Source organism: Geotrypetes seraphini, chromosome 3 (genome assembly GCF_902459505.1).
Source record: "Geotrypetes seraphini chromosome 3, aGeoSer1.1, whole genome shotgun sequence".
Classification (NCBI taxonomy): domain Eukaryota; kingdom Metazoa; phylum Chordata; class Amphibia; order Gymnophiona; family Dermophiidae; genus Geotrypetes; species Geotrypetes seraphini.
In genome coordinates this window covers 23,802,840-23,828,868 of record NC_047086.1, presented here as the reverse complement: position 1 = coordinate 23,828,868, position 26,029 = coordinate 23,802,840, and the positions used below count along the sequence as shown (strand labels likewise).

Genomic DNA, 26,029 nt, shown 5'->3' with positions numbered 1-26,029 from the left:
GTTTCTACCAGAGCCTCTAATGTTTATAAATTTTTATCAACACAACTAATATACTACTTTATCCTGAAGCAAAATAAAAAAAAGAAATATAATTCTTTTCCTACCTTTGTTGCCTGGTTTCTGCTTTCCTCATGTTCTCATTCAATTCCTTCCATCCACTGTCTCTCTTCATTCTGCATCTTCCATTTGCTCTGTTACTGTGCCTCTCCCTTTCTTCCCCCTTCCAAATTGGTCTGGCACCCATCTTCTTCTCTCCGCTCCCCCTATAGTCTGGCATCTGTCTTCTTCCCTGCCAGCGTCTTCTCCCTACTCTCTCTTCCCCATTTCCTTTCAGCGTCCTTCTCCCCCCATCTTCCCCATGTCCTGTCAGCGTCCTTCTCCCCCTCTGTCTTCCACATGTGCTTTCAGTGTCCTTCTCCCTCCTCTGCTTCCCCATGTCCTTTCAGCGTCCTTCTCCCTCTCTGTCTTCCCCATGACCTTTCAGCGTCCTTCTCCACCCCCCCCCCCGTCTTCCCCATGTCCTTTCAGCGTCCTTCTCCACCCCTTTGTCTTCCCCATGTGCTTTCAGCATCCTTCTCCCCCCTCTGTCTTCCACAAGTGCTTTCAGAGTCCTTCCCATGGCCTTTCAGCGTCCTTCTCCACCCCTTTGTATTCCCCATGGCCTTTCAGCGTCCTTCTCCCCACTCCTTCTCTACCGCCCCGGGTGCAGCACAGCCGGCCAGGTCCCCTTACTTTTGTGGCACTTCCCCGACCGACTGACAACAGCCCCGTTCCGAAAAACCTCCCTGCCCTTAACTGCGAATCTAAATTACCTTATTACAGCTGCTGTAAGAAGATAATTTAGATTCGCGGCTACAGGGCAGGGAGGATTGTCGGACCGGGGCTGTTGTCGGTCGGTCGGGGAAGTGCCACAAAAGTAAGGGGACCTGGCCGGCTGTGCTGCAACCGGGGCGGGGTGTGGCGGGGCGGACCGCCCCCTCCCTTGGTAGCCACTCGAACCGCAAGGCTACTCTCCTCCTTACCTGCACAGAGCCGAACGGAAGTCTTCCCGACGTCAGCGCAGACGTCGGAGGGAGGGAGGGCTTTGTTTAAGACTTTGTTCCAGCCCCGGTGCCGGGCATCTTCCATCTCTTCTTTCCCCGGTAGCCACTTGACTTGACTTGCCCCAAACCGATACTGCACAGGAGCTGCTGAAAGCCTTGCACCGTCAGCGAGCTGTTTTCGCCGTAGCGTGTGAAAAGCACGTGCAACTGCTGCCACTGAGCCAGCAACGCCCGCTCCCGGTCCACAGCCATCTCTAGCTCTACACTGTTTCCGCCACTGGCCGCGCAACGAGAACAAGGGCAGAGAGATGAGCATCGACAGCATCAGCCCTGCCCAGCCGCCCCTTCCCTCCCAACTCACATATCCATCGGTAAAGTAGCTAGGCAAATCCTAAGCTTCCCTCCATAGGTCAGCGACGGAGGGAAACTTACAATTTGCTTCGGGCCTTCCTCGTTGCCGGGTCCTGCCTTCGCAGAAACAGAAAGTAGGCAGGACCCGGCAGCGAGTTGTAAGCTTCCATCCGTCGTTGACCAGTCTCCTGCCTTAGCCCGTAGCAAACTCATGCCGGCTTTCCTTCTCTTCTCCTCCCCCCCCCCCCCGACGTAACTTCCGGTTTCGGAGGGAAGAGAAGGCTCTGTGCTGCAAGCAGAGAAGGTAGGGAGAAGAGCCGCGCGACTGAGTACATCCAGCCCCGCAGGAACCCCGCGACCCTAGGGGGCGTCCCCACGGGATCCCCGCGACCCTAGGGGGCGTCCCCACGGGATCCCCGCGACCCTAGGGGCGTCCCCACGGGATCCCCGTGACCCAAAGGGGGAACCCGCGGGATGCCCGCGGGTCCCGCGGGATTCCCGTCGTCCCCGTTCCCGTGCAGCTCTCTAACCAGGAGTGTCAAAAGTCGTTCCTCGAGGGCTGCAATCCAGTCGGGTTTTCTGGATTTCCTCAATGAATATGCATGAGATCTATTTGCATGAACTGCTTTCATTGTATGCTAATAGATCTCATGCATATTCATTGGGGAAATCATGAAAACCCGACTGGATTACGGCCCTCAAAGAGGGACTTTGACACCCCTGTTCTAGACTGACCGTCAACCTTGTCAGTTTCCTGTTTTCGCCCGTCGGGTTCCGGTATTTTGTGTATATCCTCTTTGGTAAATACAGATGCAAAAAATGTGTTCAGTTTATTGGTGATGGCTTTGTTCTCCTTTAGCACTCCCTTTATTCCATGATCATCATCCAACGGTCTCAGTGCTTCCTTTGTGGGTTGTTTCCCCTTAATATATCGAAAGAACGGCTTGAAGTTTTTCGCCTCCTTGGCTATTTTTTCCTCGTAGTCTCTATTGGCTCCTTTTACCGTTTTATGGCACCTGCGTTGATGCTGTTTGTGCTTTTTCCAGTTTTCATCTGTTTTTAACCTTTTCCATTCCTTAAACAAAGTCTTCTTGTCTCTGATCGCTTCCTTCACTGCTACAGAGAGCCATGCCGATTCTTTGTTCTTTTTCCTCTTGGATCCCTTGTTGATACGCGGTATAAATAGATTTTGCGCCTCGGTGACTGTGTCCTTAAAAAGGGACCATGCCTGCGTTTTTACAGTGCTTATCCTCTTTTTGATCTTCTTCCCCACCATGAGTCTCATCCCTTCTTAATTCTCTTTTCGGAAGTTCAGTGCCGTGGCCGTCGTTCTGGATCGAAGTTTCACCATTGCGTCCATGTTGAAGCGGATCATATTGTGATCACTGATTCCCAGCGTCCCCTCTACTTCTACATCTTGCGTCTGTCCTCGTAGTCCATTTAGAATTAAGTCCAGAATTGCATTTCCTCTCGTCTTTTCCTTGATTAGTTGTTCCAGGAAGCAGTCACCTACAGCATCCAGGAACTTGGTCTCCCTACCGCAGCCGGAGGTGCCTAGGTTCCAGTCTATTCCCGGAAAGTTGAAATCACCCATGATAACTGCGTTGCCTCCCTTGCTGTTGCGTTTGATCTCATCTATCATTCCTCCATCAATTTCTTCGGACTGCCCTTGGGGTCGATAGTAGATGCCGATCTTCATTTCCAATCCATTGGCTCCTGGAATTTTGACCCTTAGAGACTCTAACTCATTCGTCATTTCAGGCAAGTTCTCTCCAGTAGATTCGATTCCCTCTTTGACATGTAGGGTAACGCCACCGCCTTTTTGACCCACTTTATGTCTGCGGTATAGTTTGTATCCTGGTAGCCCAGTGTTCCAGACGTTTTCTTCGGTCCACCATGTTTCTGTGATGCCGATGATGTCGAAGTTATCTTTTTGTGTCATAGCTTCTAATTCACCCATTTTGTTTCTTAGGCTCCTTGAGTTTATGGTCTGTTCCTTTCTTGCATTTCCTTCCCTCTTGTGTCCCTTTAGATTTGTCTTACCTGAGATCCGGTGAGTCTTCCCCTCTATCTTCCTGCATGGTATCTTCTTGGTATACTGGTACCTGAATCATCGACCCCCCCCCCCCTCTGTCGGTCATCTGTCGGCTTTCCCCTTCTTCCTAGTTTAAAAACTTCTCAATTCCTCTCTTGATGTTGCTTGCAACTAGCCTCGTTCTGTCTCCGCTGAGGTGGAGTCCGTCCTTCCTTTGTTTTGTGATTTCCTTCTGACTGTGCATCCAACATTTCTTTCTTTCTGCCTCCTGGCACACATCCTCTCCTCCAGTCCTCATTCCTTCCCCAAACCAACATCTCTCTCACACCCCGTCCATGAGTCCAACTTTTTACTCTCTGCCCTCTCCCTCTTTCCCTGAGTGACATTTCTCCTTCCCTCCTTTCTGCCCGTTCCATCTATCTCGCCATCTCTCTGAGTCCAACAGTTTCTGCCTCCTGCACGCTTTCTTTTTCTCCTTGCCCCTTCCCTTAAATGTGATATCCCTCTTTCCCACCGTCAGTCCACCTCTCCCCAACCCCACTCATAACATGCTCTTTCCCCATGCACCATTTCTCCCTTTCCTCCACACCATGTCCATTTCTTCCTCTCTCATCCTCCAACAATTTTCCTTCCTTCCTTCCTTCCCTACCCCAACCCAACTCGCAATTAATATGCTTTCTCCCATGCACCATTTCACCCTCCCCTCCTTCAAGTCCAGCAGCACCTTTCCCGTCTCCTCCCCTTCTGCCAGCTCCAGCAGCACCTCTTCTCCATTCCCTCTTCCTCCCCCATGTCCAGCAGTATACCTCCCTTCTCCCGGCCCTGCCCCATGTCCAGCAGTAACTCTCATCTCCCTAGTGGCAGATCACTGTGTGCTTTTAACTTCCCTGCATAACTGCCGCTAGCGTTAATTTAGCCGCTGTTCCATCAGGCAGCCTTGGGGCCTTTGCTAGGCCAGCTCGCCTCCGATGATGCAACTTCCTCTTTCATCAGAGGTGGACTGGCCTAGCAAAGGCCCCAAGGCTGCCTGATGGAACCGCGGCTAAACTAATGCTAGCGGCAGCTATGTGGGGGTTAAAAGCACAGAGTGAGCTGCCGCTGATGGTCTGTGGAGGGAGGGGGGGCGAAGACGAGGAAGGCAGGAAATACGCAATGGCAGAAGGAAGTTGGGAGACATACAGCACCGGTGCCACTTAAACGCGATAGCAGAAGGAAGTTGGAAGACATACAGTGCTGGCGCTGCTTACCCCCTGGGATACACATACCGTGTGTTGAGAGCCTCTGTCCTAGCAGATCTAGTGAAAATGTTTAACTTCATTTTTAAGTAATGAATGAGACTGAAGTGAAAAACTACTTAGAACATTCAAGAATTAGCCAAAATCTTTTAGGAGCTAGGCCATTTTCATTAACTGTTTTCTCCTGTGTTTTACCCCAACTTCTGCCTTTAATTGACTCATTTGTATTCTTTCCAACCCCACAGAATTTGGAAACAAATATGTATAAGGGGTTGCAAATAGCTATATGGGAGCAAATAACTGTGAAAATTTAACAAACTGAATCAAATCTTGGCTGTTTGAAAATGGGCCAGATCGAGCTAGGGGTTCTAGAGAAATAAAGCCACCCCACCTCCCTTAGAAAAGGTCCAAGCTTCCATAGCATAGAAACTTAGATACAGTGAAACAGTTAAAATAATTCCTCTTAACAGATTGCCCACTATACCCTACCCCATCCCCGATGATAATTCCATCACCACCTCACAGTTAACTGCCCTCACAGTGACTCCATCCCAGCCACCCCTCCCTCATCTAATCAGATATATAGACAATATAGCTGCATGCACATGTGTTCATTCTTACATGGAGGAGTTGCAAAGAACTCTATGAACCATCCTCTGCATTCTATTTCCTTCCTTTTTTTTTTTCTTTCCAAGCCAATGAAAATTGAAAAGAATTTTACATAAAAACATTTCAAAGAGTTTATGGAAAGGTACAAAGTTTGGCATGGAGCAAAAACTGGTGAAAAGACAAAAAAAATTCCCCCGTGTATTTTAATGGGAGAAGTAGTTTTAGCTTCTACAGCAAAGCTGTAGAGTACTAGGGCTCTACAGCTATGATATGGTGAAACATAGCAATTAGAAAATTGCTCCATTCAAACTGTTTACCCTCACTACCGCCTAACAAGATGGCTTTACCCCAGAGCTACCTCCCTGCAATGACCACCTACCCCATTAACTACTGCATCCCTCAGAACTATCCCGATAACCTCTGCCTCCTCTACCCCATTAATCTAACCAGCTTTTCCCTCTGTCAAGTTACGTTTCACTTATCTTCCCCATTTGTTTATATTTTCTGTTTAAGGGTGAGGGTAGTGTTTATGCTTACTTTGGTTTCTTTTCACTCTCTTTGCTTATTCTGGCTTCTGCCTTCTCTTCTTCCTAGCCAGGTCTGTCTGATTTATTTATTGGGGGGGGTGGGGGGTGTTTCTATCTGCTTTGAAGTTAGGTGGTCATTGGAGTGGAGAAGTGGCTTAGTGGTTAGAGCTGTAGTTTCAGCACCCTGAGATTGCAGGTTCAAGCCCAACGCTGCTCCTTGTGATCTTGGGCAAGCCACTTAATATTCCATTGCTCCAGGTACATTAGTCAGATTGTGAGCCCACCAGGACAGATAGGGAGAAATATTTGAGTACCTGAATATAAACCATTTAGGCTATAAATGGTCTATAAATACTAAAATATAATATATATATATTATCAATTAAAATATTCTCAGGTATCTCCTTTGTATCAAAAATTGTCTGCAAAAAATTGCTCTTTTATGATTGAACTAGAAAGTGCTGATTATAAATTTGTAAACTCTTCTTTCAGGTGAAAGTGCTATTTGTCCGCAACCTTGCCAACACTGTAACTGAGGAAATTTTAGAAAAAGCATTTAGTCAATTTGGCAAACTGGAAAGAGTAAAAAAGCTAAAAGACTATGCCTTTATTCATTTTGATGAACGTGATGGTGCTGTAAAGGTAAGTATCAAAGTAGTGTGCATAATATTTAAAAAATCAGGATCAGTCTGGTTGGCTTAAGTAGGAACTCTTGGAAGTTCCAGTGCAATAGAGATGACATTCTGAACATGTGGGTAGTTTACTTCCACTCGCCAGAGATTTGCAGAAGGTGTGTACACATCTTTTTGACCACTCATGCTTCTTCCTGTTCTCTGTAATTTCTTCAACAAACTAGAGTGTAGAGGTTTTCTGATTTGCTCTGTTAAAATCTGGATATTTTAATGTAGTGTTTAAATTAATATCTTTGAAGCATGAAAAAAAATATTAAAATTAAAAGAAAAGTGTACAACATGAAAATCTACTTATTTCATACCAAAAGCACAAGTTTATGATACAAACTTTCCAGTCATTCAACGCACAAGAAGCTCCTTTTGGTAAGACTTCCAAGAGTGGGATCGGCCATGACAATCCCACATAAGATTCCAACAATAGTCTGCCATCATGTGTGCATCCCATTTTCCTTGGTATCTGGCTTCCATTGTTTTTATGTCTTAGTGAAATCTTTCAGCTTGCTCTTCGCTTTAAGTCACCAAGGTTCTCTGGAAAGCGATCTAAGTGACTGTGCAGATAATGGACTTTAACACTGATGTTACAGCCAATCCTGTTGAAATGAAAAGCATATCCTCTACTAATTGTGGGTGGTTGTCTGCCTTCTTATTGCCAAGAAAGTTTTTTACAACAAGAACAAATGAAGACCCAGACACATGATTTGATTTCATTTATTGATGCTATGAAATGTGGATCTTTTATACTAAATTAAACTTTAAGCTTATATACCGCATCCTCTCTATAAAGATAGAGCTTGGCACGGTTTACAGGAACTTTAAAATAAGGAAAAAAAACATAATAAGAATTGGTGACTATAAAGAAAGCAGCGAAATTTACATTTTTGAAAATAGCCAAGTTTCCAGATGTCTGATCTGTGGACCATCAAAAATTCCTACCTTCAGTTTTTCCATGGTAAGTCCAGGTAACATATGTGCTATGTATTTAATGCACGATCCATCATTGATTACATTATCCCAGGACAAGCAGGCAGCCTATTCCCACATATGGGTGACATCATCCACGGAGGCCGGATGCGGACAGCCTCGCGAGCAAACGTAATTGTAGAAATGTAGAAGTTTCGAGTCAGCCGCATGCGCGAGTGCCTTCCCGCCCAGCACAGGGCGAGTCTTCTCAGTTTTCCGCGGAGCCGAGAAGTCCGTCTTTGACACTCTGCGCTAAACTTCGTTGCTTCGTGCCTTCTCTCACCGTGGTTTGTGTTCTTTTCGTTGTGAATCGCTGTGTTGCTTTCTTTTATTTCAGTTAAAAAAAAAAAAAGACTTGACTTTTTTCTTCGCTCTACTGGCGGGGCAGGCCGCTTGGCTGCAGCCTGCGGGCTTCAACTTGGGCTTCAAGAAGTGTAGCCAGTGCCAGCATGCAATTTCCCTCAGGAACCAACCCGTTGGTGCTGCAAGTGCCTCGGGCCTGACCATAATCCTAAGTCATGCAAGCGCTGTGCTACTCTTCAACCTCAAGCTCTTAAAAGTCGTCGGATTTTAGTGGAGAAACTCTTCGGGATGGACTCTTCAGTCACATCCTCGGTCCCACCTTCCACTGAGTGTCCTGCTTCCACGACTCCAACCTCGAGCCTCATCAGACCTTCCTCGTTTGGGGCGTCTCTGACCTTGAGTAAACCTGCTGTCTCTTCCCTTGAGCTTCCCCCAGGTCAGATACCTAAGCAGAAGGTTCCGGCGGTGATCCTCAAGCTTTTCAAGACTTCTAAGTCGAAGCACATCTCCATTGCCATCTTGGAGCCTGTAGCCTCAGCAAGTGGTCCTGTTTCAGACACGGATCCATCTTTGCTTGCTTCTCTCCAGACCATGTTAGAATAGCAGTTTGTTCAGTTACTGAGCAAATTTGGGCCGACACTGTCTTCTCTAATCCAGCCTGGGCAATCAGCAGTCTCCCGCAAGGTCGAGTCTCTGCCTATGCTGTCAATCATCAGGGAAGAATACTCTCTTCTTTTCATTCAGGTTCCACCAGAGCTTTCTCCAAGAGAGTATCCTTCCAGTCCATCCCAGACCGCCCTTCTTCAGGAAGCTCAAGCTCTGCTTAGTCTCCGTTCCATCTAACCAGTTCCTTTGGAACAGCAGAACAGGGGGTTTTGATCCCGTTACTTCCTTGTTCTGAAGAAGACGGGCGGTCTGAGACCCATTTTGGATCTCAGGGCTCTCAACAAATTTTTAGTAAAAAAAAATTTTGCATGTTGTCCCTGGCATGCCTATACACCCTTCTAGATCAGAACGATTGGTTATGTTCTCTGGATCTCAAGGAGGCGTATACCCACATTCCTATTCATCCGGCCTCCCATCAATATCTCAGATTTCGGGTGGGGAATCTGCATTACCAATACAGAGTGCTACCCTTTGGCCTGGCTTCATCTCCCAGAGTGTTCACCAAATGCCTGATGGTGGTAGCAGCAGCTCTAAGGAACTATGGTCTTCAGGTTTTTCCCTACCTAGATGACTGGTTCATCAAAGATTCAACATCTCAGGGGGTTATTATAGTGACCCAACGGACTATGTGGTTCCTACAAAGCTTGGGATTCTAAGTCAACTTTCCCAAATCCTAACTTCAGCCTTCTCAGAATCTACTGTTCTGGACACTATCCAACTCGGAGCATTCCTTCCTCAACAACGTCTGGATGCTCTTCTTCAACTCTATCACAGTATCTTCCCACTCTTCACTCTCAGCGAGACACATGATAGTACTACTAGGTCACATGGCCTCCACAGTGCATGTGACTCCTTTTGCCAGACTTCACCTCAGAATTCCTCAGTGGACCCTAGCATCTCAGTGGATGCAGGCTTGCGAACTCTCTATCAACACATTACAGTCACTCATTCATTGAGACAGTCTCTCCGCTGGTGGATGCTATCTTCCAATCTCTCCAGAGGCTTGCTGTTTCAAATGCCCCCTCATCAGAAGGTCCACATGACAGATTCCTCGACTTACGCTTGGGGGGCTCATCTCGATGGTCTCCGTACTCAAGGCCACTGGACCAGTACGGATCGTCAGTGTCACATCAATCAGTTGGAACTCAGAGCGATCCTCTATGCTCTCAAAGCTTTTCAACATCTTCTTCATGACCAGGTAGTCCTCATTCAGACGGACAACCAAGTCGCCATGTAGTATGTCAACAAACAGGGAGGGACCGGTTCTCTCTCCCTTTGTCAAGAAGCTCTGAAGGTTTGGGATTGGGCAATCCTCCACAACACCTTTCTGAAAGCTGTCTACATCCAAGGGGCAAAAAACTGTTTGGCGGACAACTTGAGTCGTCTTCTGCAACCTCACGAATGGACACTCAATTCCTCGCCTCTTCATCACATTTTTTCGCAGTGGGGAACTCCTCAAATCGATCTCTTTGCATCTCCCCACAACCACAAACTGCCTCAGTTCTGCTCCAGTTCTTCCTGTATGCATTTCCTCCATTCCCTCTCATTCTCAAGACTCTAGTCAAGTTAAAGAACGATCATGCCACCATAATTCTGATAGCTCCTCTGTGCCCGAGACAACCTTGGTACTCCCTTCTACTTCAACTCAGTAGCAGTGAGCCATATTTTCTACCAGTTTTTTTGTCTCTGCTTACACAGAGTCAAGGATCTCTACTTCATCCCAACCTGCAGTCTCTGCACCTGATAGCTTGGTACCTCTCAACATAACTCCTCTTCAGTTTTCTCATCCTGTAAGATACATTTTAGAGGCTTCTAGAAAGCCTGCCACTAGACAATGCTACAACCAAAAAGGATTAGATTTTCTGCGTGGTGCATCTCTCACGTTAAGGAGCCTCAAGATTCCTCCTTATCTTCTGTTCTAGATTATCTTTTGCACTTATCCACCTCTGGCCTCAAGTCTACATCGATCCAAGTCCATCTCAGTGCAATTGCTGCTTTCCATCAGCCTATTGAAGGGAAACATCTCTCTGCTCATCCGGTGGTTTCCAGATTCATGAAAGAACTCTTAAATGTCAAACCTCCTCTCAAACCACCTCCAGTGGTTTGGGATCTCTTTTTTTTTTTTTTTTTATAATTCTTTATTCATTTTCATATTTTACATGAAGTGTACAAAATATTGAGTTACAACTAATGAATACACAATATCACTTTTATATCTATTACATAATATTCTGAACAAATTTTTTTTATCCCCTCTCCCACCCCCCACCCTTCAAGTACTTTCCAATCACCTTATACATATTGTATACCATATTATAACATGTTATGTAAAATTATTTTCACTACCCCCCTCCATGTGTGCTATAAAGAAGACAAGAAAAAGAAGAAAAGAAGAAGATAAATCCTATTATTCATTCAGTACAATACTTTGTCAATGGCCCCCATATTTTTATAAATTTAGGATATGTCCCTCTTTGTATTGCTATTACTCTTTCCATTTTGAATATATGACAAATTGTATTCCACCAAAATGTATAATTAAGGTTACTATGATTCTTCCAGTTATTGGTTATATGCTGAATGGCAACCCCTGTCATGACTAGTAAAAGCTTGTTATTTTCTGGTGAAATTTGCCTTTTTTTTCTCATCATCATTCCAAATAACACTGTATCATATGATATTGCTACATGATTTTCCATCAATTTATTAATTTGTGGCCAAATTGCATTCCAAAAACTTTTAATGTAGGGACAATGATATAGTAAATGATCCAACGTCCCAGGTTCCAGATTACAGTGCCAGCATTTATTGGACTTAGAACTATCTAATTTTTGCAAACATGTAGGGGTCCCAAAAGTTCTATGTAATAAAAAGAACCAAGTTTGTCTCATAGATGCTGACACGGTACATCTCATTCTCCAAGACCAAATTAGTGGCCATTGAGATGCAGTAATTTGATGCTTAATCTCAATGCTCCAAATGTCTCTTAGACCATTTTTTGGTTTTTTATTCAAATATCCAGATATTAATTTATGCGGCTTGATGCCCTAGGAAGTCTGCTTGGAAGCATAAGAACTCTAAACTATATTGATTATTCAATGTTTTCCATTCAGGGAATCCAACCTGAATGGCCTGCTTCAATTGCAACCATTTAAAACTTTGTTTTTTACTAAGACCAAATCTATGTTGCAATTGTGAAAATTCCAGCAGTTTACCTTCCGAAATAACATCATTCAGAGATCTAATGCTTGCAATAATCCATTCCTTCCAAAGGATTTGAGCTCCGCCAATTTTAATCTTGGAGTTTATCCATAAAGACTGATCAGTTGACTTGTTTATTGGGACAGGTGTTAATTTACTAATAAACCTCAACGTTTTCCAAGTATCCATTACCGGTAATATCTTATTTTCTCTGTATCTTCTAGGCATGTTGATACTTGGAAGATGAACTAAATTTAGGGGAAACATAAGGCGCCATTCCAAATATAACCAATCCGGTGCATTATCTATCAGTTCTGGGAGGATCCAATACATACCCTGACGTAAAATATAGGCTTGATAGTACCTATAAAAATTTGGAAAATTTACCCCTCCCTCCTTAATTGATTTTTGCAAAGATACCAAAGCTATTCTATGCGTTTTACCAAGCCAAAGAAATTTCGTTAAAATGCTATTAAGCTTTTTATAAAAGGACCCCTGAAAATAAATAGGTATCATACTCATTTGGTAGCAAACTACAGGCAAGATCATCATTTTAGTTTGAACTCTCCCCCACCAAGAAAGATGTAACGGATTCCATTGCTCACATAACTCTTTAACTCTTTTCAATACAAATTTTTCATTTTCTTTTACTGTATCTTCAATTGTATTTTTAACTTGAATGCCAAGATATTTAAATCCTCCTTCTTTCCATATGAACGGAAAAGCGTCAAATAATCCTTTTACACAATGAACATTTAAAGGTATAAGTTCAGACTTACTCCAATTAATTTTATAACCTGAAAATTTGCCAAACATATCAATTAATTCCAATAGACAAGATAAGGTAGACTCTGGATTCCTCAAATAAAGTAAAATATCCGCATAAGCCGAAATTTTATATTCCATATCAGAATATGGAATACCCTGTATCCCCCTTGCTTGCTGTATTGCTAACAATAAAGGTTCTAATACAACATCAAATAACAAAGGAGATAAAGGACAACCTTGTCTAACTCCCCTTTGCAATTGAAAACCATCAGATATCATATTATTAATATTTAATCTTGCAATCGGGAAGCTATACAATGTTTTTACCATTTGTATAAATCCAGAACCTATACCAAACCATTCTAAAGCCTGATACATAAAATTCCATTCTACCCTATCAAACGCTTTTTCTGCATCCAAGGAAACTGTAAAAGCCGGTTCATCCATTTTTTTTGATAAATTTAACATATGAAACAATAATCTAGAGTTATTAGAGGAATGTCTTTTAGCAACGAAACCCGTCTGATGCGTGTCTATAATATGTGGGAGAGCTTTGGCTAATCTCAAAGCCAAAATTTTCGCCAAAAGTTTATTATCCACATTTATTAAAGATATAGGCCTGTAGTCTGAAACCAAAGTAGGATCTTTATTTGGCTTAGGCAAAACAATTACTATTGATTCAGCCATAGTACCTTTAATATCACCTTTTATAAGTTGTGTCTGATATAAATTTAGTAAATATGGGGAAAGGACATTTTGAAATGTTTTATAAAATTCTACTGTATAACCATCACCACCTGGAGCGGATCCAACTCTAAGAGATCTCAACGCTGTTTCTAATTCTTTTAATGATATAGGTTCATCTAAACTCTGTTTTATATGATCAGGAACCTTAGGTCCAATAATTAAATCTAAAAATTTTTTACCATCTTTTTGCCTCTCCAAATAAGGCTCGGAAGAATACAGGTCCTTATAAAATTTTAGAAATTGCTTTAAAATTATATCCGTTTGATTGGTTATTATACCATTATCATCTTTTATCCCATTAATATTAGTTCTTCTTTTTTTTGCTTTAAGATAATTTGCCAATAATCTTCCTGCCTTATTAGAATTTCCATAATACATTGTCTGTTTGGAAAACAAGTCTCTTCTTATCATTTTTGAAGCTAATTCGTTATATTTACCTTTTGCTTTCAAAAGAGCTTGTAATACATCATGTTCCCATTTGCTTACCAATTTAGTTTCTAGTATTTTAATTTCTTTTTCTAACTCTATATACTGTTTTTTAATCTGTTTCCTAACAAAAGCCGAATATGATATAATATGACCTCTCATAGTCGCTTTAAAAGCGTCCCATACATTTTCAATAGATGTATCTTCCACTAAATTAATTTGAAAGAAATCACAAATTTGTGTTTTAAAATTTTCCAAAAATTTTTCATCCACAAGCAATGCATTATCAAATCTCCAAAGAGGTCTTCTATTTTCTAATTGATATAATTGTAAATCTATCCATACTCCCGCATGATCCGAAATGATAATGGGATCAATGGAAGCCTTAATCACTTGCTGCACCTTATGTGATGAAATAAAAATATAATCTATTCTTGAAAATGATTTATGAACCTGTGAACAAAATGAAAATTCCTGATCATTTAAATGAAGAATACGCCATATATCCTTCAAATCACATGATTGAACCAAATTATCTAAACCTAAAGATTTTAGACTTTTACCTGGTTTTTTATCCATTAATGGATCCATTACAGCATTAAATCTCCAGCCACCACTAAATTAGAAGCAGCCAGTTGTAACAACATACTCTGCAATTTTTTAAAGAATTCTGATTGATTCGAATTAGGGGCATATATATTGAACAACGTCAGGGCATTATTTCCCATACTTATATCAACAAGTAGCCATCTTCCATGTGGGTCCGAATTTACTATCTTAAAATTGGCCATACACTTTTTATTTATAAGAACTGCTACTCCTGCTTTTTTACCCTCTGCTGGAGCAAAAAAACATTCTTTCACCCACCCACCCGTTAGTTTCTCTGATTCCTTTATATTAAGATGGGTCTCCTGCAGACAATAAACATCCGCGTTTTGCTTCTTTAAAAATGATAATACCTTTTTCCTTTTGATTACATGATTCAGGCCATTGACATTAATAGAAAATATCTTAAAAGACATAATATATTTTATACTCCTTATCATAATCTTCCTCTTCCCTTCTTCCATAACTAAGATCTAAAAAACTTCTCCCCATGGCACACATTCTTACCTCCAAATTACCCAATCCCTTATTAATCTTTTCCTTAATCATCCTAGTAATATCTTTAATACCCACCTTCTTCCCACCCCTCCCTCCCCAATATAATGACTGCTTAAGGACACACATTGGACAGTAATCCCAACTTCCCCCCTCCCCCCCAGGCAACCAATATTTATTAATAACCCCTTTATCCTTTATTGAGACAAACTCACTACCTCTCCACAATATATCTAATTATATCTCTCTTCTAATCATAAAACCTTTTTTCTTTTTTTTTTTCCATTTTAAAGTAATTAATTTATCTATCTATCTATTATTTAACCTTTAGTCACATAACCATATTTATTTCCTAACATTCCATTAATGCATTTTTATCATTTCACCAATCTCTAATTCATTCCCCCAACATTTTATTTCATTCAAGAAAATTCTATCAGTCATATATTTAATAAAAAGTATCATTTTCCTATATCTTATATTATCTAATCCATCTTCTCCTATCCTCCTTTAAATATCCAACAACAAATATCCATCTCTTCATATATTTCTGTTAAAAAAAACCCAAAAACTTCAATTTTATAAGTTTTTATCCTCTATTTGTATTTAAACATTTGTATTTCATTTTCAAAATAATTTCCCCCCCCTTTTTATATTTCCTCTTCTCCAAATTAAATCCAATCTTTTTAAAACTATATTATCACAACATCAATCTTTACATTCCTTCAGCTACCAATAAATTCTTATGTATCTTTCTTTTATATTATTCATTTTCCTTTCCTTTCCTTGCATTTAAATATCATATAACTTGTCCTTTCTATCATTAGTCCATTCTGCAATCTTTTCCTTATTGTCCTTTCATTCTTTACTTTCTCCTTTTCTGACTTATTAAATAAACTGAACTTTCATATTTATTTCTTATCTCCATCCATCCACTCTTAAAGACTTTTGACTGCCAATTGTCATTCATTTTTTTTTTAATAATATCCTTTTAGTCTATCAGTCCTGCTTTCTTCTTCTTCACATCTATTTATTTTCCTATTCAGTCTTCACTTTTCCTTTTGTGTTAATTTGTCCAGTCCTTTAATCCTTCTTGTTCATTCTTTACTCCAACCATCCATCTTTCAGTCTCCTAAAAGTTCAGTCTAATAACTTCACTTTAATGCCTTTCCAGTCTATCCTTCTTTTTTCTTTACATTCTTTTATTTTCTTTTTCACTTGTTCATTTTTATTTCCTGTTCTTTGTTGCATATTCTTCTTTTTCCAACAAACAAAAGTCCCATAGTGCTTTATATTTAATTTTTTATTCAATATCCACCAATCCAGTCTTAGTATTTATCCCTTCATTTCAACACCCATTGTGCTAAAATGACATAGGTTCTGATTTTGAAAGAAAGGTCTTTAGTTTTTCCGGGTCAACAAAATACAAAGATTTATCCCCACAAGATACCCTCATTTTTGCTGGGTAATATAACCCATACTTATATCCTTTTTCCTTTAATTGAGATCTCAGATCAAGGAATTTCTTCCTAATATTTGCTGTATTTTTAGCAAAGTCTGGTAAAAAACCATATTTTGGATCCTTTATAGTTTAAGTTTTTATCTTTTTTGGCAGCATTTAAAATTTCTATTGCTTGCTGGTATCTTAACATCTTGAATATTAATGGTCTTGGTCTCCCTTGATTTTCCAGACTCTTTATTGGAATCCTGTGTGCCCGTTCTATTTCCAAAGGCTGTTTGAAATCCAACTGCAATAATCTAGGAATTAAATTTTCTAAAAACTGTATTGCATTTTTCCCTTCCAAATTTTCCTGTATTCCAAAAAGTTTTATATTCTTTCTTCTTCCACGGTTTTCGTAATCTTCCAGCTGACTTTTCAATTGAATTATTTCCAAACTGTCATTTTTGCATCTTTTTCCTTCACATTCTAAGCTCTCCATTTTAACTTCTAACTCTGTTGTTCTTTTATTAGCTACTTCCATTTGTCTGTGTATATTCAGGATTTCTTCCTTCAGTTCTGCCATATTACTCACAGTCTCTGTCAGCATTTGTTTGATTTGCCTCAGTTCCCCCATAACTTCAGCTTTGCTTAACTCCTCTGATACATCAGCAGGAAGCGGAACCTTATTCGGGGTAATTTGATCCTGCTTCTGCCTTTTCACAGCCCCTCCGGTTTCACTCTTACTCTGTCGGGTGCTCGCCATGCTCCCGCTGTCCTCTCCGATGTTTTCAGCCAAAAACAGTTTAAAAGGAAATCTTTATTTATTCAACGGTTGCCCAGGTAAGAGGAGCGCTGCTATCACACGACCATTTTGTGTGCACGCTAAGTCACGCCCCCCTGGTTTGGGATCTCAATGTTGTTCTTGCTCAATTGATGAAGCCTTCCTTTGAACCAATGTCTACGGCTCATCTGAAGTATCTCACTTGGAAAGTGGTGTTTCTCATTGCCCTCATATCTGCTCGACGATTCAGTGAGCTGCAAGCATTAGTTGCTGATCCACCTTTCACAGTTTTCCATCATGACAAGGTGGTCCTCTGTACTCATCCTAAATTCTTACCTAAAATGGTTTCAGAATTTCATCTCAACCAATCTATTGTACTACCAGGGTTTTTCCAAGGCCTCATTCTCATCCTGGAGAATCAGCTCTTCATAATCTGGACTGTAAACGTGCTTTGGCCTTCTACTTGGAATGCACCAAACCACACAGAACTGCTCCTCGACATTTTGTCTCCTTCGATCCAAACAAGTTGGGACATTCAATCTCTAAGCATACCTTCTCCATCTGGATGGCTGCTTGTATCTCTTTCTGCTATGCCCAAGCTGGACTACAACTACAGAGTCGAATCACAGCCCACAAAGTCAGAGCAATGGCAGCTTCAGTGGCTTTCCTCAGATCCACGCCTATTGAGGAAATTTACAAAACTGCTACCTGGTCCTCGGTTCATACTTTCACTTCTCACTATTGTCTGGATGCTTTCTCCAGACGGAATGGTCATTTTGGCTAGAGAGTATTACAAAATTTATTCTCCTAAGTTGCCAACGCTCCCACCATCCCATTCTGGTTAGCTTGGAGGTCACCCATATGTGAGAATAGGCTGCCTGCTTGTCCTGGGATAAAATCCCAAAGTGCACAAGAATTAATATGAAAAAGTATAGGACTTTCATTAGTCACCAAAACAAATGAGTTCAAATTAAATTAAACTCTAAAATCACATCGCGTTCCTCAGTATGCCACCCGTGATTAACGAATGGTAGCTGTCCTCATAGGAACCTTATCGTGTGTGATTTTATCTTTAAATATATTTTTTTGCTTTTTTACTTTTTATTTTTGTCAATAAGTTATAAAGTTTTATAAAATGCTTGTGCCTAATAACTTTAGCAACAATAGCATATAGTAGCAATTACTTAGCTTATATTTTTAAAGACTGGGTCTGGTTCATTCCCCACCGACGCGTTTCATTACTTCATCAGGGTCGGGGAAGGAGAACGCAGAGCCATATTATGTATTAGCTGAAGACTAAATCCCTTCCGGTTCATTAACTATGGATTTAGTCTTCAGCTAATACATAATATGGCTCTGCGTTCTCCTTCCCCGACCCTGATGAAGTAATGAAACGCGTCGGTGGGGAATGAACCAGACCCAGTCTTTAAAAATATAAGCTAAGTAATTGCTACTATATGCTATTGTTGCTAAAGTTATTAGGCACAAGCATTTTATAAAACTTTATAACTTATTGACAAAAATAAAAAGTAAAAAAGCAAAAAAATATATTTAAAGATAAAATCACACACGATAAGGTTCCTATGAGGACAGCTACCATTCGTTAATCACGGGTGGCATACTGAGGAACGCGATGTGATTTTAGAGTTTAATTTAATTTGAACTCATTTGTTTTGGTGACTAATGAAAGTCCTATACTTTTGTCCTGGGATAAAGCACAGTTACTTACCGTAACAGTTGTTATCAAGGGACAGCAGGCAGCTATTCTGACAACTCATCCATCTCCCCTGGTTGGCTTCTCTGCTAGCTATCTGAACTGAGAGACTCGCCCTACGCTGGGCGGGAAGGCACTCGCGCATGCACGGTGCGGCTGACTCAAAACTTCTACGTTTCTACAAGCAAGTCTGCTTGCGAGGCTGTCTGCATCCTGGCTCCGTGGATGACGTCACCCATATATGAGAATAGCTGCCTGATGTTCCTGGATAACAACTGTTACGGTAAGTTAACTGTGCTTTTTGTCTTTCAACCACCCTCAGATGCCAATCTTTTTTTGCCCAATGTTCATGTTTGGCTCTACAATTAATAAATTCAACCATATCTAATAAACTAGAGTTTATGTGGTCTATCCAATGCAAATTTCTGAATCAGCACCCCTAATATCCCCAGGAACAGGTCAAAAAACCCAAGGCACCAAGAAAAAGATATCTATCTATCTATCTATTTTTTTTTTGTTGTTGTTGGCCTGTGTTGTGTATGTTAACCTGTAACCCGTTCTGGGCTTATTGGGGAAAACGGGATAGGAAACAAAATAAATAAATCCCTGGAGTCAGGGGTTCCTTTTCAGATTGACTCCTGAGTAATATTGATGACGGATGCCAATCTGTTCAGCTGGGGAGCCCACTGCGACGATTGTCTAGTGTAGGGCTAATGGTTCCCTCACCAACAAAAATAGTCTGTAAGCTGGATGGGGCTGCGAGCCATCTGCCTAGCTCTACGCCATCTTCAGCCCCTGCTAGAGAACAAAACAATGAGGGAGTTCTCAGACAACACCACGGCAGTGGCCTATGTCTGCAGGCAGGAGGCACCAAGAGTGCATCTCTCTGAGAAGAGGTGAGGACCCTATTTTGGTCAGTTGAAGCTTTCTAATAATATTAGCAGCACATGTAGCAGGGGTGGACAATGTTCATGCAGATTTTCCCAGCAGGCAGTCATTGGGCCCGGGGGAGTGATCACTCTCTCTTCAGACATTTCAGGCCTTTGTTCAGCTTTGGGGCCTTGACTCATATTTCAGGTTCTTCTAGACTTGCTCATGCAGGGATAGATTATCCTGGAAGATCCAGGCCACTTATGGCATGGCTCTTGAGTGCAACACTTGCCCAGAGGGGTTACTCTGAGGTTGTAGTTTCTTCTCTCTTTAGCATGAAGAAGCCGTGACATTTTCAGCTTATGTGAAGGCATGGGAGACGTTCAAGCATTGGTGCAGTAAAGGGAAGATAGAGGCGAGCACTGCTCCTCTTCTTGCGGTGTTAACCTCCCTTCAGGAGCGTTTGGACAATGGATTGATGGTGGTGTCCCTAAAGGTGCAGGTTACAGTCTCTCCTGCTTCAGAGCACAGGATAAGTGAGTCGCCCTGGTGGCACACCCGGGTGTTTGTTTCATGAAGGGCTCATCGAAGCTTCGTTGTCCTGTCCATCAGCCTTTTCCATTCTAGACTCTCAGTACTCGAGGATCTCAGTAAGGCCCCATGCAAGACCTTGTGGGATTGCACTATTAAGACAGTTTTTCTAGTTTCAATCATGTCTGCCAGATGAGTTTCAGACTTACAGGCTCTATCTTGTGGAAAGCCCTTTCGCCACATCACAGAAGCGGGAGTGTAAAATGCCAGCTTTTCTGCAGAAGGTGATCTTGACTTTTCACATCAACCAGGAAGTCAGATTCCCTGCCTTTCATTCTTCATGTTCACAGTAAAAGGACAGAGCCTTGGATGTCAAGAAAACCATCTTGTGTTAAACCTTGAGGTAACTAACAAGTTTCATCTTTTTGACCATCTTTTCGTGTTCTCCTCTTTAAAGGACAGAGGAAAAACTGTCTCCAAGGTCACCTTCTCCAAGTGGATCTGGGCAGCAATCTCATCTTCTTACATTGCCTGCAGTAAACAACGACTGGTTGCCCTACGGGCACATTCTAGTAGAGGAGTGGCTGCTTTCTGGGCGGAATTGAGGGCAATTCTGCCAAATGAGATTAGTAGATCAGCAACCTGGTCTTCCTTGCTCACTTTCACTGAATTTAACAGGTGGATATAGCAGCGCGAGCAGATTTCACTTTTGGGTCCTCGGTTCTGTAAGCAGGCTTTTATCATTCCCAGCCAAATCTTCAGGGACTGCTTAGGTACATCCCACACATTCAGAAGGCCATCCCTATTGCACTGGAAAAAGAGATTATGGTCTTACTTGATAATATATTTTCCAGTAGACAGGGATGACATACTGAACTCCTGCCCAGTATTTGCAGATATGTCTGCTACCATTTTCAGTTGATGGTCAGTTGATTAGCTGAGTCATCTCTGCCAGTTGAACCTCGGTTTGAGAAGATTTGGTTTATGGCATGGTCAGGGACTTAAGTTTCACCAATCATAAGGCATTATGTTATAGTTAGGTTACTATTCCCTTTTTTTTTCTAGTAATTATTTCTCTCACACACACAAAAAAATAAATTTAAAAGTTGTGTATTCTTGCACTGATAGCAGGTTATCTTGGTTGATATGACTGTATTGAGCAGATCAGATTCATATTTCAGGGAGTTCCCAGTTTCCCTCCTTCTCCTGTCTTCTCCTGCAGGGCTGGCACTTGCGTTGAGACTAGCTGGAGAAGGAGGAGGGGTCAAAAAGCTATGTACACACCTTCCACAAACCTCTGGCTAGTGAAGGTAAACTACCCACATGTTCAGCATGCCATCCCTATCTGCTGGAAAAGATTATCAAGGTAATATCATAATCTCCTTTTCAGAAATCTATTATATAAAGTACAGACAATAATATATTAGATTTTAAATTTTACTTGAAAATGCAACCTTTCAGAAGTTAATACAGTTGACATTCAGGAAGATATTACAGGGTGCCTCTTATTCCCCAAAGGAAGCCATGACAATATACATTCACAGGATATACATATGAGAATGTGGGAAAATTTCCCCCTTCCCCATACTTACACTAATGTATAAGAAGTCTTCCAGATTCAGAAAGCAACAATTTCCACACCATTCTATAGTAGTTGAATCCATGCTTAAGAGATAAGAGCTCTGTTGCATCCTCACTGGCCCTAGGGAAGGGTGTTAGGGCTTTGGATACTGTTGGGAGAAAGGTATTTCAGAACATAGATTCCTTTTTGCATAGTTTTGTATCTGCTCTTTTGGGGACCAATATATTCAAAATATCCTGCTTATGACTGATGAATTTGAAGACTTTTTATCAGGACAGGACTACATAAATTCCATCACTGGTGGATAAGGAGAATAAAGAGTGGAAAGCACATGTTTAATTCATCTTTAGATGCCTTCAAGATGGCTTAAAGAGCCTCTGCAATAGGTTTGGAGCCCAAAGTCAGACTTTTGTTGTAATGAGTAGGAAAGGCTTGCTCCCTTGTCATGGAGAGTATTTTTTAATGATAAAGTGGAAGGCAGCTTCTATAATTAAAGAACACAGCTGGACGTACACATTCCTCTCTCATCCACCTGTGACCTAGGGATGAAGGAAGACTGGCTATTCTCAAAAGTATAGGTATTCTCCCCCTACTTGCTGAAGACAAATTCTGTGGGGATCTTGACTGCCTCAAGGAGGTCATAACCAAAATTCCATTGTCAGTGTTCAAAAACATTTCAGTAGGGAGCCAACTAAAGTTTTATATAAATCATTGGTCCCTTATAACTTCCAGTTATTGGATTCTGAAAATAATCTTGGGGAATGTTATAGACTCTCTACCTGATATTTCACCAAATTACTCACTTTATCAATTTCTTATATTCTGCTTACACCAGTTCAGGTTCAGAAAGGAAGATAAGACCAGATATAAGTTCTGGAATATGGAAGATAGAATTATATAGTGTTTCTATGTTTCTATGTTTACTAGTCTTTAAGCCCGTTACATTAACGGGTGCTAGAATACTGTTCACCCTCTATGTTGCCCCTTCCATTCACTGCCCTCTCTTCTCTTTCCATCTCTCTCTCCCATATGGCCTCTCTCCATCTCCTCCTTCCTTTTGCCTTGGTCTGGCATACCTTCCTCCTTCCCTCCAAGCCATTCTCTCCCCCTCTGCTCCCTTTCCTCATTTAACTACTTCATTGGTCAGCAGCAGCATTCACAATTCATTGCTGTTGCTGGCTTCAGGTCTTTCTCTCTGGCCGGTCCTGTCTTCATGAAAACAGGAAGTAGGCAGGACCGGCCAGAGAGGAAGGCCTGAAGCCAGCAACAGCAGCGAATTGTAAACGCTGCTGCTGCCTGAAGCACCCGAGGCAGAAGCTTCTCTCCCCTCCCAGTCCAACTCCCGCTGACTCTGCGACCCTCCCAGCAAGATGACTTTAATATCAAACCTCCCTCCAGGGTTGGCAGCCGCAGCACGCTAAACAGGCTGCTTCGGCTTTCTTCTGCTGTTGAGTCTCTCTGTCGCGTCATTGATGATGTCATCGGTGATGCGGCAGAGGGACTCAACTGCAGGAGAAAGCCCGAAGCAGCCTGTTTAACGTGCAGCGACTGCCAACGCTGGAGGGATGTTTGTACCGGTGCAGAAGCAATATCTCTCTCCCCCTCCAGTACCTGTGCAGCACTTTGCTGTGGCGTATCCTCCCATGGGGGGGGGGGGGGGGTTGCACAGTGGGAGCCGGGTGAGAGCGGCGATCTCCAGTTGGGGGGGGGGGGTTTGCACAGTGGGAGCCGGGTGAGAGCGGCGATCTCCAGTTGGGGTTTTTTTTTTTGTTTTGTTCTAAGTTGAAAGCCGGCGCTGCAGCTCCTCTCTCGATCCTGGTGCAGTTCGAGAGAGGAGCCGTACCATTCACAGTGAGAGGCGGGGGTGAGGAAGGCTGCCGCAGCTGTGTAATTTTTTTTTTTAATTTGAAAGCCGCCGCGAGCAAGTGGTGACGTAAAACCCGCGCATGCGCAATCGTGTTTTCGCAACGGATCAGGGAACACGATTTTTTAGTGCGCATGCGCGACCTAGCATTTTATTATATTACCGTATTTTCGCGGATATAACGCGCGCGTTATACGTGATTTTACGTACCGCGCATACCCCTCGCGCGTTATATGCCTGAGCGCGGTATAGAAAAGTTTTTAAACATAGTTCCCACCCCGCCCGACGCCCGATTCACCCCCCCAGCAGGACCGCTCGCACCCCCACCCCGAACGACCGCTCGCACGCGCTCGCACCCGCATCCACGATCGGAGCAAGAGGGAGCCCAAGCCCTCTTGCCCGGCCGACTCCCCGACGTCCGATACATCCCCCCCCCCGGCAGGACCACTCGCACCCCCACCCCGAAGGACCGCCGACTTCCCGACAATATCGGGCCAGGAGGGAGCCCAAACCCTCCTGGCCACGGCGACCCCCTACCCCCACCCCGCACTACATTACGGGCAGGAGGGATCCCAGGCCCTCCTGCCCTCGACGCAAACCCCCCTCCCTCCAACGACCGCCCCCCCAAGAACCTCCGCCCGTCCCCCAGCCGACCCGCGACCCCCCTGGCCGACCCCCACGACACCCCCACCCGCCTTCCCCGTACCTTTGTGTAGTTGGGCCAGAAGGGAGCCCAAACCCTCCTGGCCACGGCGACCCCCTAACCCCACCCCGCACTACATTACGGGCAGGAGGGATCCCAGGCCCTCCTGCCCTCGACGCAAACCCCCCTCCCTCCAACGACCGCCCCCCCCCCAAGAACCTCCGACCGCCCCCCCCAGCCGACCCGCGACCCCCCTGGCCGACCCCCACGACCCCCCCACCCCCCTTCCCCGTACCTTTGGAAGTTGGCCGGACAGACGGGAGCCAAACCCGCCTGTCCGGCAGGCAGCCAACGAAGAAATGAGGCCGGATTGGCCCATCCGTCCTAAAGCTCCGCCTACTGGTGGGGCCTAAGGCGCGTGGGCCAATCAGAATAGGCCCTGGAGCCTTAGGTCCCACCTGGGGGCGCGGCCTGAGACACATGGTCGGGTTTGGCCCATGTGCCTCAGGCCGCGCCCCCAGGTGGGACCTAAGGCTCCAGGGCCTATTCTGATTGGCCCACGCGCCTTAGGCCCCACCAGTAGGCGGAGCTTTAGGACGGATGGGCCAATCCGGCCTCATTCCTTCGTTGGCTGCCTGCCGGACAGGCGGGTTTGGCTCCCGTCTGTCCGGCCAACTTCCAAAGGTACGGGGAAGGGGGGTGGGGGGGTCGTGGGGGTCGGCCAGGGGGGGCGCGGGTCGGCTGGGGGCCGGGCGGAGGTTCTTGGGGGGGGGCGGTCGTTGGGGGGAGGGGGTTTGCGTCGAGGGCAGGAGGGCCTGGGATCCCTCCTGCCCGTAATGTAGTGCGGGGTGGGGTTAGGGGGTCGCCGTGGCCAGGAGGGTTTGGGCTCCCTTCTGGCCCAACTACACAAAGGTACGGGGAAGGCGGGTGGGGGTGTCGTGGGGGTCGGCCAGGGGGGTCGCGGGTCGGCTGGGGGACGGGCGGAGGTTCTTGGGGGGGGCGGTCGTTGGGGGGAGGGGGTTTGCGTCGAGGGCAGGAGGGCCTGGGATCCCTCCTGCCCGTAATGTAGTGCGGGGTGGGGTTAGGGGGTCGCCGCGGCCAGGAGGGTTTGGGCTCCCTCCTGGCCCGATATTGTTGGGGAGTCGGCGGTCCTTCGGGGTGAGGGTGCGAGTGGTCCTGCCGGGGGGGGGATGTATCGGACGTCGGGGGGGGGGGCATCAGGCTTTCAGGATGGGGACAGACCTTCAAGGGGGGACAGGACTTCAAGGGGGGACAGTGCACGGAAAGTCAGGGGGGGTGAACGGAGAGTCGGGACAGCGCACGGAAAGTCAGGGCAGTGCACGGAAGTCAGGGGGGTGAACGGAGAGTCGGGACAGCGCACGGAAAGTCAGGGCGGGCGAAAGGAGCGTCGGGCATCATGCGCGTTATATGCCTGAGCGCGGTATAGAAAAGTTTTGGTACATATCATCGTGATTTCTGCGCGCTATACCCCTGTGCGCGTTTTACACAGGTGCGCGTTATATCCGCGAAAATACGGTAGATGTATATAGTTGAGCCCATTACATTTGAAAAACAACTATTTGCTAATATATTTACAAAACAAAATAGTCTGCTTACTAGCTTTATGAAAACCAATATAGTTGTATTTATGAATCATGGTTGTGGGCAATATATTCCACAATTTAGCAGTACAATAAGAAAATAACATGGAGAAGATTTTATTAGATTTAACACTCTTGCAAGGTAGAAATATCAGTCTTAATTAATTACAAATCCCATACGTGGGTGGAAAAAGTCAAATGGTTTAGGTAGCGCAGAGCTAGTCTGTGGAGGATTTTAAATATAAAGCTATAGTTTAAACCAGTGTATCTCAAATTGTGTGCCATGGTGGATTCCAGGTATACCCTGAGATGCTGGCGAGGAGGAGAAGTGCCGGCGC

The 26,029-nt window shown here is 43.9% G+C and overlaps 1 protein-coding gene across 9 annotated transcripts in view; it reads left to right on the top strand.

The window, feature by feature from the left end:
• SYNCRIP (synaptotagmin binding cytoplasmic RNA interacting protein) overlaps positions 1 to 26,029 on the top strand; it is a 232,325-nt gene that overhangs the window by 178,824 nt on the left and 27,472 nt on the right. For all 9 annotated transcript variants that reach the window (XM_033937368.1, XM_033937366.1, XM_033937364.1 and 6 more), the window contains one exon: positions 6,293 to 6,442. In XM_033937368.1, the coding sequence (XP_033793259.1) occupies positions 6,293 to 6,442 (150 nt within the window). The remainder of the gene's footprint in view (positions 1 to 6,292; positions 6,443 to 26,029) is intronic.